The 16,132-nt window shown below is 43.9% G+C and overlaps 1 protein-coding gene and 1 pseudogene across 1 annotated transcript; one reads left to right on the forward strand and one right to left on the reverse strand.

The window, feature by feature from the left end:
- Positions 1–12,420: 12,420 nt before the first annotated feature.
- LOC110703826 lies at positions 12,421–12,871 on the reverse strand. Its single transcript, XM_021881609.1, has 2 exons — positions 12,701–12,871; positions 12,421–12,612 (listed from the first exon to the last, which is right to left on the reverse strand). The coding sequence occupies exons 1-2, from the start codon at positions 12,869–12,871 to the stop codon at positions 12,421–12,423; spliced, it is 363 nt and encodes a 120-aa protein (XP_021737301.1).
- Positions 12,872–15,148: 2,277 nt separating this feature from the next.
- On the forward strand, positions 15,149–15,685 carry LOC110703850 (annotated as a pseudogene).
- The last annotated feature ends 447 nt before the right edge of the window (positions 15,686–16,132 follow it).

Genomic DNA, 16,132 nt, shown 5'->3' on the forward strand with positions numbered 1-16,132 from the left:
CCTCTAACTGTGATAAGGCAATGTTTCAAATTGCCCAAAATGAAGTTCTGACCATTGATATTCTTTATTATCAGGCGCAGGCTACCGCCGCTATCCGGGCTCAGTTAGAGGCGGCCCAGAAGAGGAATAGCGAGTTGGAGGCGACCATCAACAACCTCAAAGCCGAGCTGAGACCTCTTCGCCAAAAGATGTCCTCATACGAAACCTTGGAGAAATCCTTGGCGAGCGTAAAGGTACGCCTGGAGACCCAGGAGAAGAGTCTTACTCAGGAGCTCTCGGAAAAGGCCGAGCAAGAAAAGAAAGAGCTGGTCCGGGAGATGATGGAAGACTCTGCTCAAATCCAGCGCATGACTTGGGGCCGCCTCTTCCCCAATGCCAACTTTGCCTCATGGGAAAAAACGTACCGCCAGTGTTCTGATAGATATAATCAAGAGATCCTGGCGGCTGCTGAGGAAGAGGCGTTGGAGGAGGAGGAGCAGCCGGTAGTGGCGCTTGTGCCGCTTGGGGGTAATGCATCAAAGAAGGATGCAGCTGAAGCCGAGTCCAGCAGGAAGAGTGCTAACCAGGCGGCAGCTGCTAATATTGAAGATCTGCCCCCTTCTTAAGCTTTATGTCTTCTTTCCACGGCCTGCGTGTCGTTTGTTTGTATTTACCCGGCCAGGGGGCCGGGGCTCTGAATATTTTGCCGGTCTTTAATGACCGGCTTCTTTAATGAATTTTTTTTTTTGTTTTGCTTCAAATTTGTTCAAGTATTGAATTATTCTGAAATCCAATTGTACACTATACCGACTGTTTTACATGGCCGATAGTTGCAGACATGTACGGATAGTTAGTCACGCCGCCTATGCCCCTGGACGACTGGTTGTCTGTTTCCAGGCTAGACGATCAGTCGGCCATTTATTCAATCGGTATTCGAACCATTTTAAAGACTGGATCCCCTTTAGGCAGGCGGTCCTGTCCTTTGTAAAATTAACCAAGTAGGAAAGTGGTTTTCTACTTGTCATGTTTTTAGGCTAGAGCCTTAAGGCCGTCTAGGCCGACTGTTCCCCGCCATATTTAATCTAGTGTGAACAGGTGCTGTATGAACACCTTTTTAGTTTCATACTAAATTTTTAAGGAGTGACCAAGTAAACATGATTGTTACCTAGTCTCCAAGTAACTGAGTAGTAGAGGTATCAAGCGGTGGGTACCGGTTGTTCCCCTTTATTCGCCAATGTTTGTTGGCTTTTAACTCATAGGTTGTTAACCTAGCAGGAGTAGTGGTTGAGAGCCCCTGTTTGCTAAAAACAGGCGGACGACTCATACCTTTTAGGCTCCATACTAAGTTTGAGAGAGTGACTATGAGTTAACTTTGGTGTTACTCAGTCGCCGTCACTCCTGCTTGAGTAGTAAAGGTACCAGGCGGCGGGGGCCGGCTGAACCTTTTGATTCGCCAATGTTTGTTGGCTATTAACTCAAGAGGTACCCCCTGCATTTATCCCAAGTAATACAGGCGGTCATCTGACTCAGATGCCAACTGCTACCACTGGTTTGGTTAGTGATAGAGTTATCCTTGTCTCAAAAACAGCTACGTGGTTGCCCTTGGGGACAGTCGTATAGGTGCCGTGTAATTAGTTTATAGAGCAATGTTCCACCCAAAAGGGAGCTGCTCTCTGCGACGAATTTCATCCGGAGGGATGCCGCCGGACGCCTGCTATGATGTTGGGACAGGTCGAATTAGTTTAAAGATTGGATCAGTTGGCTTGGCGCCTGGACTGATCATTCGGCTTGTGGAATTGGTTAGTTCTTGGTGAACGTAGGTGCTAAGTAAGAGGAGGGTGGCTGTGTGCTTTGAACCAGTCGGCCCTCCTCTATGGAGAGTAGCCGACTATATGTCCAGACGGCATGCCCCTATGGTGATAGAGTAAAATATTCAATGGAGAGTAGGCGACTGTAAAGGTACAGGCGGCATGCCCCTCTGAAGATAGAGTAAAATACTTAATGGAGAGTAGCCGACTGTAAAGGTACAGACGGCATGCCCCTCCGATGATAAAGTGAAATACTCAATGGAGAGTAGGCGACTGTAACTGTATAGGCGGCCTGCCTCTCTTAAGTAAGAATAAAAACTGAGTATGGAGAGTAGCCGACTGTTTGTTAGTAGGCGTGCCCCTCTTAGTACAAAATTGAATATTAAGTATGCAAACTTTTATTAAGTAGCCCTTGACTATTTACATCATTCAAAAGAAATATTTCTTAAGATTATCTACATTCCAAGTTCGAGGCAACGATTGTCCGTCTGGTGTTCCCAGACGGTAGGTACCGTCCCTGACCTCTTCACAGATTCGGTAGGGTCCTTCCCAGTTGGGAGTTAGTTTGCCAGACTCATTAGCCCTTCCAACTGCTTCCATTTTTCTAAGTACAAAGTCCCCCACTTTGAGTGGACGCCTGTGTACTTTTTTGTTGTATGATCTAGTCATTCTCAGGCGGTAAATTTCATGGCGCAAGACAGCATTGCCCCTTCTTTCAGGAAGTGAGTCTAATGCCAGGCGCATGGCTTCCCAGTGTGCCCCTTCGTCATATAACATTACTCGAAGAGTCGGCTCGTAGTGTTCTATTGGAAGAACAGCTTCCGCACCATAAGTTAGGAGGAATGGAGTTTCTCCAGTCGCCCCTTTTTCAGTCGTCCTAATGGCCCAGAGAACATGTGGTAATTCATTCGCCCATAGGCCGCCTGCTCGTTCAATCTTTTTCTTGAGACCGTCTGAGATGATTTTATTAAAGGCTTCTACCTGGCCGTTTGCTTGTGGACGGCCGACAGATGCAAAGTAGTGTGCAATTCCTTGGTCACCCAACCAGCTTTTGAGAACAGGCGTCTCAAATTGGGGACCATTATCAAAAACCATAGACATGGGAACCCCGAACCGAGTGATGACGTTTTTCCAAATTAATGAAATTACATCCTTCGTCTTGATTCCCTTTACAGCCTCCGCCTCTACCCATTTAGTGAAGTAGTCGACTGCAACAAGTATGTACCTCCTTCCGCCTGTAGCAGGCGTATATGGACCCAGAATATCCATGCCCCACTTAGCAAACGGTAGTGGGCTATGAATGGTAGTGAGGTCAGTAGCTGGACGGTGAATTAGCTTGCCAAACCTTTGGCACTTGTCACATTTTTTCACCACCTCCATTGCATCTGCTTCTAAATTAGGCCAAAAGTAGCCCTGCCGCCTTGCCCGTTGAGCAAGCGTCCTACCGCCTATATGGGAAGCACAGTAACCAGAGTGAAGATCGTCTAGTATCTCTAGTCCCTTTTCTGGAGTAACACACTTTAAGAAGGGTTGAAGGTACCCCCTTTTGTGAAGTTCTCCCTTTATTATTTCAAAACTGGTTGCTCGTTTCTTCAGTGCTGCCGCCTGTTGATGATCATCCGGCAGGGTACCGTTTGTCAGATATGCCCTGATTTGATCCATCCAGGTTGAGCTTCTGTCTAGGATTCCAATAGGGTCTTCATCGATGCTTCTCTTCTCCATTACTTCCCAAAAAACAGTTCGAGGAGTATCACAGGAGGCGGATGATGCTAATTTTGACAGTGCATCCGCCTGGTTGTTTTCTGATCTCGGCACTTGGGTCAGATGGAAATCCTCAAGGGAGCCGACTGCTTGTCGGAGCGCCTGTAAATACTTGATCATGGCCGGATGGGTTGCTTCGTAATCGCCATTGTACTGACTCACTATCAATTGTGAATCGGAACATGCGTCTATTTTTCTTGCCCCTTCCGCCTTGCACATGCGGATTCCGGCTAGTAAAGCTTCATATTCTGCCTCATTGTTTGAGGCCTGAAAACTGAAGCGTAGAACATACTCGTACCTGTCGCCCTCTGGTGACTGACATATGACGTCTGCTCCACAACCATTTGAAGTAGAGCTTCCGTCCACATATACCTTCCAGACCTGGTCTGTAACTTGTGAGTCAGGAGGACGAGTCATCTCAACAATAAAGTCAGCAAAGGCTTGCCCCTTCACTGCTTTTCTAGGCTCGAAAGTAACTTCGAGGCTCTGTATTTCTATGGCCCATTTGATCATTCGGCCTGACGACTCCATGATGGTCAGTGGCCGCTTGATAGGTTGGTCTGTATACACGACGACTGCATGTGCCAAAAAGTAGGGCTTCAATTTTTTAACAGCCATGAAGAGTGCAAGACCAAATTTCTCCACTAAGGGATACCTCAACTCGGCATTTTTCAGTACATGACTGACAAAGTAGACCGGGAGCTGACAGTCTCTTTCAGCAAGGAGAACAGCGCTTAACGCATGATCAGAGACGGCCAGGTACATGTAGAGTACTTCTTTGGGCAAAGGGCTGACCAGCCTCGGCAAGGAATGCAAGTGAACTTTCAGTTTCTGGAAGGCCGCCTCAGCATCCGGCCCCCATTCAAACCTTGCCTTTTTCTTAATTGCCTGGAAAAAATATAGGCATTTGTCACCTGATCGGCTTAGAAATCTTCCCAAGGCCGCCAGACAACCTGTTAACTTTTGAACCTCTCGGATGGTACGAGGCGACTGCATGTCGATGACCGCCTGCACCTTCTTAGGGTTCGCCTCTATTCCTCTCTGATTGATAAGGAATCCGAGAAATTTCCCAGACTCAACTCCAAAGACACATTTATTGGGATTGAATATGACATGGTGCCGCCTGAGTGTGGCGAAAGTTTCTCGGAGGTCCGACAGATGATCTTTCTGAAGTTTAGACTTGACAATCATATCATCAATATATGCCTCGACATTTCTCCCAATCTGATCAAAGAACACAGTGTTTATCATTCGCTGGAAAGTGGCCGGAGCATTCTTAAGACCAAACGGCATGACCGTGTAACAGTATAACCCCTGATCAGTGACGAAGGCCGTCTTCCCCTGATCTTTCTCCCATAAAGGAATTTGATGGAAACCAGAGTAGGCGTCCATAAAGCTCATCAAAGCATGGCCGGCTGTTGAGTCGACCAGGTTATCAATTTTAGGCAGAGGGTAACTGTCTTTGGGGCACGCCTTGTTTAAGTCTGTGTAGTCTACACACATTCGCCAGGTGTCATTCGGCTTTTTAACAAGCACCACATTTGCAACCTAGTCTGGGAAGTAACATTGCCGAATGAACCCTGCATCAAGTAATTTTTTAACTTCGGCGGCTGCCGCCTGACTTCTTTCTTCGCCATGGTTCCGCTTCTTCTGCCGTACCGGCTTCTTTTTCGGATCCACGACCAGTTTATGTACCGCCAGATCAGGACTAATGCCTGGCATTTCATGGACTTCGAATGCAAAGATGTCCTTGTATTCTTTCAATAGTTTGTGAAAGTCGTCACCCAGGTCCCTTAGAGCAGTCGTCCCAACCTTGATTGTTCTGTCAGGACACGAGTCATCTAACATCAGGTCCGTATGCTCACCAGCTGGCTGAGGGCGGAATTCATCCGACCGCTCCTCTGCCAATGATTGCTATTTTCTGTCTTTTCTTGCGGCCCCTGTCTGGGATGCCTTTCTCTTCTTGCCGCTTGCTTCTTGAACAGGCGCACTTTCCTTGACATTGTCAAGGTCTATTTTTCCACCGCTCGACATAGTGGCCATAACAGTGGGCTTGACATCCGAGAGATAGCACTCTCGGGCCATCCTCTGATCTCCCCTTAGGGACCCGACTGTTCCATTATCCCTCTCAAACTTAAGCAACATAAGAGATGGGATTATAACAGCCTTGGAATTATTCAGGGTTGGTCGTCCCAGAATCATGTTGTAGGCCGAGAGTTCTTCTACTACCAAGAACCGGACTACCATGTGTCGTCCTTCCCCTTTTTCGCCCAGGCGGATGGGTAAATCCACTCGTCCCACTGGGTGGACGACTCCTCCTCCAAACCCTACTAAAGGGTGGGATGCCGGATGTATGCAATCAGTCTGATATTTTAGTTTCGACACACATTTGCTACTGATGAGATCTGAGGAGCTTCCAGTATCTATGAGGATTCGGCCTACTCTCTGGTTGGCCACTTTACATTCAATAACGATAGGGTCGTCATGCGGCCCTCTTACCCCTCCTAGATCTTCTTCAGTGATGACAATCTCAGGAAATGAATATTTGGAGGGTCGTTCTTGGTGAACGGAATTTACATCTAACCGTCTGATATTGTCTTTGTTGCCCCTAATAGTGGGGCCGCCTCCTGAGAAGCCGCCTGCAATGGTGTAGACGACTGCATCATCTGTATCGGAGCTGTCGGCCTGTTGATTCTTTTTGGCCGACTGCTTTTTCGAGGAAGTGTTCCCCGTAGATTTCTTGACATAAGTGTCAAGATCACCTTGCTCAGCCAGGCGGTCCAGATACCGCATGAGACTGATGCATTCATTGGTGTGATGACCAACATCTTCATGATAATCACAGAATTTTTCTTGGTCCGGTTGTTTGCAGAACCCTTCATGGGGACCGGCTTCTCAATTGAGATCCGTCCCTTGATTTCCTTTAGGATAAATTGGCTATCCTTGTTAAACGCATACTTTGGGGAGTATGGTTTGAATTCTTTTTTCTTTTTCTAGGTCGGCTGTTTAGAGGAATCAGCCGCCCAGACCTCTTTTCTCTTCTCGTCTTTGTTTGACGATTGTTTCTGTCGTCCTTCTCTTTTTTCGGACCTTCTCCCGTCTGACTGTTTTATCGTACTACAAAGATCAGTCGCTTGTATATAAGCTTCCGCTTCAATCAAGGCCTCTTGAAGAGTCGCCACCCTCTTTCGGACCAAATCAAATTTGAAGGTTGACCCGTCTTTGAGACCTTTGAAAAAGTTAGTATAGGCTACTTCATCCGGTAACCCTTGAATCTGTATTCTCATCAGGTTAAACCGCCTGATGTAAGAACGAAGCCCCTCCTTCTCGCCCTGCTGAATTGTTCCTAAATCAAGGGTCGTCTTCTTCGCAGGGATGTTCATGGCGAAGTTGGAGGTGAATAAGTAAGCAAGCGTCTTGAAGCTATTTACACAACCAGTCGGCAGGTTGCCGAACCATTGTTGTGCGATTCCTTTGAGAGTCGCTGGGAAACACTTGCACCAAGTGGGATCATCCAACCCTTGAAGGTACATCAGGTTGGTGAATGCCATCAGATGGTCTTCTGGGTTAGTAGTGCCGTCATAGGCACCTACTAATACATTTTTCACTTTGGCCGGCTGAGCGGCTTCAGTAATTTCCTTGGAGAAGGCCGACGGCTGTTCGCCAAGTCTAAGCAACCGTAGCTGCCAATCCATAGGTTGGACGTTTTTTGCTGCATGTCCACCAAACGGAGGTGGCTGTAAAAAATACTGTTGTTGTGGTACAAACGGTAAGTTTGGTACCGCCTGGTCGCTATGATAGCCGGACTGACGGGAGGTGCCGCCTGACTGACTCTCATGATACGACTGAGTATGCCTCATCGAGGTATTTCGCAGACTGTCTTGGAGGTTTGAAGTAGAGGCCGACTCTGACAATCGGTCACTCTTCTTCTGCTCTAGCAGTAGCCGAGCGTCTGTGTATGTTTTCCTCGACCCGTCCGCCTGAATATGACGAACAGGTTTCCTATTTCCTGGAGTAGGAAAACGGTATTTTGGGAAATCAAGGGCAGGTGGCTCCCGCTTCCTAGATTTAGGATGAGGGGTCGCCTCTCGCCCTTGAACTGGCTTCCTCTTCTGTGAAGTGGAGGGTTTCTTAGCCAACTGCTCCTTGTCCAGAGCAGGCGGCTTCTTGTTGATCAACTCTTGAATTTCTCCCTTGAAGTCCCTCATGAAGGTCATGAGTTCGTTCCTTGTGATGGGAGCAGACCCATCAGTCGGCTGTTGCCGAACAGGCGGTGCACCTGCTGGCTCGCTTCTTGTATGAAGATGTTCCCGTTCCCTCCTTTCGGTATGACGGGTACGTCGGGCCCTTAGGGTCCCGTCTGAAGCTGTGTGAGCTTCAACTTCAATTTCATTCTCAGTATCGTGGTCCGACTGAACTAGAGGGTCGTCCAGGGGACGTCTCTCTTCAGGAGTCGGTACAAACGTGGATGCCATCTCAGAAGTACTCTCCCCACAGACGGCGCCAAAATGTTTCGGGGTTTTCTGATGTCCTGCGGGAAAGTTACAATTCCGAGACTGGAACCGGACGCCTGTACCTGCAAAACAAACGGATGCTCCGGATGATTGGAGATCCGCCTCCGACGGTCAAGTTAGTACTTGATTAAGGAGTAATTAATGCGGAAATTAAAGTGATTGGGTCTCTCTAGGTGAGAGAGTTTAATGTGTGTAATCTGCCTTTTTTTCCCTTAATGAGGATTAAGGGAGGTATTTATAACCTCGGGAAATGTGCCAATCTAGGTTTAGGTTAACCTTGGGCTGATTGGGCTTCCCTCGGAAGTTGGGCCTTGGTGACCAGTTATCCCAGGTGTCATGGGAAAGACACGTGTCGTGTCGTAATTGGTCCATAGTGGACGGATCATTGCTTGACACGTGACAGGCTCCTATTGGCCCATGTGACGGACACATGGCGGAACCTGATTGGTCCACTTGTCAGATGGTGATTGGTGGGAAAAATTCCCTAATCAAGCTTGGTGATGGTGGTGGCACAGTTATTATTTCAGATGAGCATCAGGTAACTTCAATTTCCTTATTCCTTCTTGTTTTGATCTATTTGTTGTAGTATGTCAGTTGTGAAGATTATATGTGTAATTCTCTGTTCTGGATGTTTTTTCTCAGTCCATTTTGGCAGGGGTGAAAGAGGTTCTTCCAAATGCAGAGCATAGGCATTGTGCAAGGCACATCTTTGCTCATTAGCACAAGAAATTTAGGGGGGATGACATGAAGTTGATGTTTTGGAACTGTGTGAAGTCTTACAGTGAAGCTGATTACAATGATGCAATGGGTAAGTTAGCAGTGGCAGACCCCCTTGCAGCAGAAGCCTTCAAGTCATACAACCCTAAGGTGTTTTGTAGGGCCTTCTTGAAGACCGAGGTGAAGGTTGATGTAGTTACAAGCAACATGGCTGAAACTTTCAATGCATACATAATACATGCAAGGGCTAAACATTTGATTTACATGTTGGAGGATATAAGAGGTGCCCTGATGAGGAGGTTAGCATTGAAGAAAGAAGAGATGTTGAAATGGAAGACTCACTACTAGAAATAGGCCTATTACCGACGGATTGGTTCCGACGGACACCTAATTCCGTCGGAAACATAGGAAATTCCGACGGATTTTTATTCCGTCGGACATTTACGACGGATTTTGAAGATCCGTCGGAGATTTCCGACGGAATATAAATCCGTCAGAATATATGAGCTTTACGACGGAAAATTCCGTTGGAAATGTAATTTTCCGACGGAATTAAAATCCGTTGGAAATTTCCGACGGAATATTCCGTCGGAATATATTTCAAAACAAATTCTACAAACCCTAAAATCAGCCCTCCTTTTATTTCACCCCTTAGCCGTTTTTTTCACTTCCCCCTTTTCATTCTCTCTCCTTTCTTTTGCTGCGCTGTTTCTCTCTCATCTATGGCTTCCTCTCCTTCTCCTCCTTCTTTCACCGTCATCTCACCCACGACCCTACGTTCTCTCCTTTGTACTTCCTCTTCGTCGTCGTCTCACGCCGCTGCAACCTCTATAAATCCCCTTGCCGCGCCAATTATCTTACGTTTTTTATTTTATACGGTTTTTAAGGTTAAATTCGACAGTCAAAACTCTAGATCTAGAGTTTTTATTGTCGAATTAAGCCTTATTAACCTAAATTTGGTGAAATTCGAAGCTAATTTCATAATTAAAGGTATGCTTTGATGTTTTTAATGTTCTTTCTTTTGTTTTAAAGTTTTTTTTTTAAAAAAAATTTGGTGGTTCTGGTGGCTCGTTGGTGGTTTTAGGGTCAGTTTAAGGGTGGGTCGAGGGAGGTGGTGGTGGGTGCCGCCAGGGCTAAGGGTTAGGGTTAGGGTTTGGGTGGTGAGCGAAGGTTGGTTTAGTTAGGGTTCGTTCTGGTCTGGGAGGGGTTTGGGTGTTTTAGGTCGGGTTTGGGTTTGGGGGGTTTGGGTCTGAATTTAGGGGGTTTGGGTCTGGGTTAAGTCGGGTCTGGGTTAGGTCGGGTCTGGGTTAGGGGTTTGGGTCTGGGTTAGGTTGGGGCTGGGTTAGGGGTTTGGGTCTGGGTTAGGTTTGGTTTTGTGGTGTGGGTTAATTTAGTGGGTGGCGGTTGTGGTGGTCTGTAGTGGCGGTGTTGGTCTGATGTGGTTGGTGGTGGCAGTGGGTTAGGGTTTGAGAAGGTTGGTTTGGTTGGGGTTGACAGGGCCTTTTTGGGTGGTTGGAGGTGGTGATACACCGTGCCGGTGGTGGCACGGCGTATTTTTTTTAATTTCCCGAAAATAGTTTCCGACGGAATTTTCGTCGGAAATTTCCGACCGAATTGGAAATTCCGTCGGAAATTTTCGACGGAATTCGCAGGTACCAGAAATTGTCTTGCGACGGAAAATTCCGTCAGAAATTCCGTCGGAATAGTGTTTCCGACGGAATTTTCGTCGGAAAAGGTGGTTTTTCCTACGAAGGCATTTCTGACAACCTTTTCCGACGGAATTCCGTCGGAAACACCTTTTCCGACGGATTTCAAGGTGTTTTCAACGGAATTTTTCCGTCGGAAATGGGCCTTTTTCTAGTAGTGACTGTTCTGTGCCCAAGAATTCAGAAAAAATTGGACAAGGAAAAGGAGGAGGCTGCCTTCTGTGAAGTCCTGCCATCAACAAACACAAAATTCCAAGTGAGCTACAGGTTGGATACATGTGCTGTTGACTTAGAACAGAAGTCATGCACATGTAGAAAATGGTACATGTGTGGCTATCCTTGCTGCCATGCTGTTGCTGCCATTTTCTTTTTGCACAAGAATGCAGAGGATTATGTGGATCAATGCTACAAGAAAGACACTTACCTGAAAGCATATGAAAACTCCATACCACCATTAGAGGGTGAAAGGCATTGGCCCATGTCTGACTTAATTATGGACCCCCTACCAATCAAGATAGGCCCGGGTAGACCTAGGAAAAATAGGAGGAAAGACCCCTATGAAGACCCTAAGAAACTAGGGAAGCTAACTAGGCATGGAATGGAAATGACCTGTGGTGTTTGTAACTCAAAGGGGCATAATAAGAGAAGCTGCCCTAATAAAGGTACAGCACTGCCACAAGAACCCCCAGCAAAGAAGCCAAGAGGTAGGCCTAGAAAAGAGCTTGTGGTTCAGGCTACCCAACCAGCACAGACTGTTGCAGCTTCCCACCTCACTGCTACTGCAGAGCCTTCAAGGATAGGTAGAGGTGGCAGGGTAATAGGTAGGGGAGGCACCAAGGGAGCAACCACAGGACCAACTCCAACTGGAGCACCTAGGGGAAGGGGGAGGCCAAGAAAAGATGCTGGCAAGGAAAGTGATCCTCCTGCCAGTGTGGAAGTCCACAGTACAAGGGGAAGGGGTGGTAGAGGTGGAAGGGGTGGCAAAGGTTCAATAGGTGGAAGAGGAAAGGGACAAAGTATTCCTAAGGGCTATGGGAACTTTGTTACACAAGATGGAAGCTCTTATGTAAGCTTCCTATCTGTATCTTTAATTTTTTTTAGGTTCTGTGTTAAGGACTATTTTATTAACATTGGGCATGATGCTTTTGTTACAGGTTCATGGAAAATCACAAGCACAAGATGCCAGCTTAACAACCACAACCTTGACATACAACTTCAGCCAAGGCTCAACTTCATAGCTTCCTCTAGTTCAACAGATTTAAAGTTGTAATAGTAGTAGTTAAAGTCTGTTTTGGGAGACAATTTGTTTTTGATTTCAATGTCCACATGTATGAATTTGGATTACTTTATGTAAGTGTTTTGCAACATTAATGTATTATCAGTTGCTGTTATTATCAGTTGCTGTTATTATCAGTTGCTGTTATTATCAGTTGTTGTTCATTATGCCTTTCTTTTCTTTCAAATTTTGCATACAAAAAAAAAACAAAAAAAAAACATCAAATAAAGCGACAACATGAGTTCATTCCATTAAAATCAGTTGCCCAAAATTTACAATTATTAACACCTTATAGGTCCACATTGACCATACTAAACAAGGAAACTTTTTTTTTTGCCAAGTATTGTCTGCTACAACTACTGCAGACATCTAAACAGAACCATTAACCTAGTACTACTACTTGTTGCATATACATCCCCAAAAGTCAGCACTAACACCTACACCTTAAACATCCCCAAAAGTCAGCACTATTACTAACACCTACCTAAAAACCTGCAACAACATCCAAACCCCCCCCCCACACAACCCCTTCACTTACTTAAACATAAGCACTAGAGTGAAAAAAAGCCCAAGAAAAAACCAGAGTAATCATGAGCCTCTTGTTAGTGTTATTCTCCTTCAGCTCGAACATTGTCTCAGTAGTAGCAATGCCCATCTCTTCAACCTCCTCTACCAACTTCTCCTTTTTTTGCTTTCAATTTCTTCACTTTATCCCTCATAAGATCCATATCTTGCTTCAACATTTCCACCTGATGCTCAAGCTCGGAAATTGTTTCCTCCTTCTCAACAATAATGTTTTGCAATTCACGTACCTCATCAGCCCATTTGAAGAACCCACATGTCCTCTGTTCCTACAAATTAATTCAATTAAAACCCCTTTCGTACAAAAAACGCACAAAAAAATTAATCTAAAAAATAAAAGACAATTCACACACTTACAGGCCAGTACGAACAGCCATAGAACCGTTTACCCTTCGTAGGACCATCGTAGCGAACAGTCCTCAATGGCGCTAACTCATTGTGGTAGCATACCAGTTTTGCAGGGGAAGAAGAATTTCCCTTCGACCTTGACCTCGAAGAACCAGAGCCAACTGAAAGATGACTTGCCATTTTTTTGGAAAAAAATTAACGATTTCAATTAGCCTAAAATGGAATTGCAGTAGAAGAAGAAAACAGAGAGGAGGGCAGAGCTTTTAAAGAGGGAGGATACTTGGGAATTAATGGGAGTATTAACTACCCTACAACGGTATTAAATGGAGGGAAACCGGCTAGATTAAGAAAAGTAGGTATTTTACCTGTTTTAAAAGGTAATGGACCTGTTGGGGAAGGAGGGTATAAAGGTTGGATTTTTGAGGAATAAACTAAAGGTTGGATTTTTGTAAGGAAAAAGTACAAAGGTTGGATTTTTCTTTTCCATTTTTCCATAAAAAAATGTCACGATCTTATTTGACACATATTTAACGATTTATTCCACGTAAGATAAGACTTATCGTAGTTTTTTTTTCTTGTCATTTAAATTTTTTTAATACGATGATGAATCATAAGATTGGAATCAAATGGATGAATGAAATTAAGAAATTACTATGCATTATAAAATTATGTGTATATTTGCAAGAAAAACCGATTGATCCTGATTTTGGTTGCAAGAAGTAAAAAAACACCAGCATTCCACCAACAAGGGGGAGGCGGTGGATTGTCGGTGAGGGAGTGGTGGTATTAATTAACGTGGTGGTCTGGTAAGATGATAGTGAAGTAGAAAGGGCATGATGGTTCATTTCATTGAAATGTTGGCGATGATGATGAATTTTGTTGGCGGTATTTAACAACCCCTTCAGAAAAATCTTTTATTGATTTTTATTTTTATTTATGATCATTTATGTAAGTATGCAGGGGATGAAACTTGGTGAACGTAATTGATAAGAATAAAGCTATAATATTTTTATTTTATTTTATTTTGTTACTATAATAAAGCAAAATGACTTTGGATGAAATTAATGTATGCTTATTACATCAAAAGCAAAGATACTTTGAATATTTAAGAGAGAGTAATTAAAAACTACATATAGATCTTGCAACAACGTTTAATTTATACAGTCTCAATTAAGAAGTTGTATTAGAGGTTTCAAGGTGATTGTGTTATTGTCTCTTGGAAGAGATGGACTATTGTGTAACTATATAACTAGCCTCATGTGTCATTTTTATCACATATTGGCTATTCATAATAGACAAGCTAAAAAAGACTTAACTTTTTACCTTTTGATGAAGAAAAAAAAAATGATGTTGCAACTTATCTTAGGGTGTGTTTGGATAAAGAAATGGGAAAGAAAAGAAGGGGAGGGAGGTGCAGGGAGGGAAGAGAAAGGGAGGGGAGGGAAGAAATATGAGTTTTCCTTCCAAATCTCTTCATTGTTGGAGAGATCAAATTCTTACAATTTAATTCTTTCATTTCTCTCCCCTCTAATTCCCTTCCTTCCACATTTATTATCCAAATGAAAGATAATCTATCCCTCAATTTCCCTTCCCTCCATTTCCATAATCCAAACAAAGTGTTAAAGTCAACTTCATGCTATGTTTCACATATATCGTCTATGTTATATGAATTAAAAGGAAATTTCTAGAAACCTCTCTACAAACTCACCCTCTTTAGCCGTCTCCCTTTTTTTAGCCCCCCTCCCTTCGCAACATCTTCTCTGGCTATTAGTCTTTTCTTGAGATTAACACCTACTTGCACAACTAATCAGTACTACTACAACTAACAGCTATATTTTGCCGAACACACTCGTAGGAGGAATCTTCTAGTAACCTTCCCTGAGATAAAGGATTACTAGTACCTATGTTTTCCGATTAAACAAAATGAACTATTAGGATCAAAAGAATTTTCTATGTCATTTGAAACACCTCAATCTTTAACTTGTAAACATCAAGTGAACATAACAATTCTTAAAACAACATACAATGAACTATTATTATCAATTGCCAGAAAAACAAGTCCATTTAAATGTATGATATTAAGTTGTCAAATTAGGTCTACGATACTGATTAGATTCAGTCAATTCAACCCATATCAAATACTTTGTAACAATTTGTACAACGTTTTCCATACGAATCAAATGAGCATAGGCCTACTCAAATTTAATTAAACCATATCGAATAACTATTTGTACATTTGTGTCCATAAAGATCAAATGTTGCAAACACAAAAATCTTAACATGACTTTGATTTTTTTTTTTTGAATCACAATAAGGTCAAGTCCATTTCCGCAAATGCAAAAGTGAAATAAAAAAGACACACACAAAAGTCACTTTCAGAGGAGAGATAGTTCAAGTGGTTAAATCTTTCCTTGACATTTATTCATACATCGCCAAAAAAATAAAAAGGTCCCTTACCTTTCCGGGCTCCTCCCTCAAACACCAAAACACATCTACACTCCCTTGAGCCCTCCTCCACCTTCAACATACAAATTGTGTCAAGCAAGTACCAGCTACTCTCTCTCTTACCTCCAACAACAATGGCGACATTTGCTCGACTCTCAAGAAAAGCCCTAAAACTCACCTCACCACTTTCTCTCTCCTCCCACCATCACAACCCTCTCCGCTCTCTCTCCTCCGCGCCGCCGCCGTGCAACCCCACCAGCAATCTCCGCCGCCGACGAAGAGAGAGATAGTCGAATCACCAGATCGAGTGAAATGGGATTACAGAGGACAGAGATTGTCTATTCCTTTTGGGTCAATGGAACCCTAAGATCGCTGTTGATGCATATGTTGCTCCCAATGTTGTTCTTGCTGGTCAGGTTAATGTCTGCGATGGTGCTTCCGTTTGGAATGGCTCTGTTCTTCGAGGCGATCTTAACAAAATTATTGTTGGGTTTTGCTCAAATGTTCAGGAAAAGTGTGTTCTTCATGCTGCTTGGTCTTCTCCTACTGGTAATTTTACCCCCCTTTGGATTAATTTATGATTGTTTTATGCAATTGATGTGAATTTCTGATTCTGATTGTGGTGGGTTGAGTTGGAAGTTGTGAATTTGCTGGGAAATTAGGATGGGTAGATATTGTGGGAAGGTTAAATGATAATGTGATTGCTATTGTAGTTTATTGGATTGAAATGGGTTGAATGAAATTGTACTTTGAATTTGATAGTTTGAGTAGGAAATCATGAATGTTTTCGGAAATGGGGTTATGTAAAAATATAATGGGTAGCTTAACAAGTAATGTGATTACTACTGTACTATTCTTTTTATTGGATTGAAATGGGTTGGATTAAATTTCACAGTTAATCGTTCCTTGCTTCTTTTTGTTGTTATTATTGGGAGGGTAATACAGAGTAGGAGCTTAGGAATTCACCTTTTAATCGAGAGGTGAATGCCAAAGCAG

The sequence above is a fragment of the Chenopodium quinoa genome, unplaced genomic scaffold (genome assembly GCF_001683475.1).
Source record: "Chenopodium quinoa cultivar QQ74 unplaced genomic scaffold, ASM168347v1, whole genome shotgun sequence".
Classification (NCBI taxonomy): domain Eukaryota; kingdom Viridiplantae; phylum Streptophyta; class Magnoliopsida; order Caryophyllales; family Amaranthaceae; genus Chenopodium; species Chenopodium quinoa.

What these genes read in the sequence shown, in the direction of transcription:
- LOC110703826 (XM_021881609.1), bottom strand. Translation starts at nt 12,871, where the DNA reads ATGGCAAGTCATCTTTCAGTTGGCTCTGGTTCTTCGAGGTCAAGGTCG. An exon ending in ATGGCTGTTCGTACTGGCCT is followed by an intron (nt 12,613 to 12,700) that starts GTAAGTGTGTGA and finishes ATTAATTTGTAG; the next exon opens with GAACAGAGGACATGTGGGTT.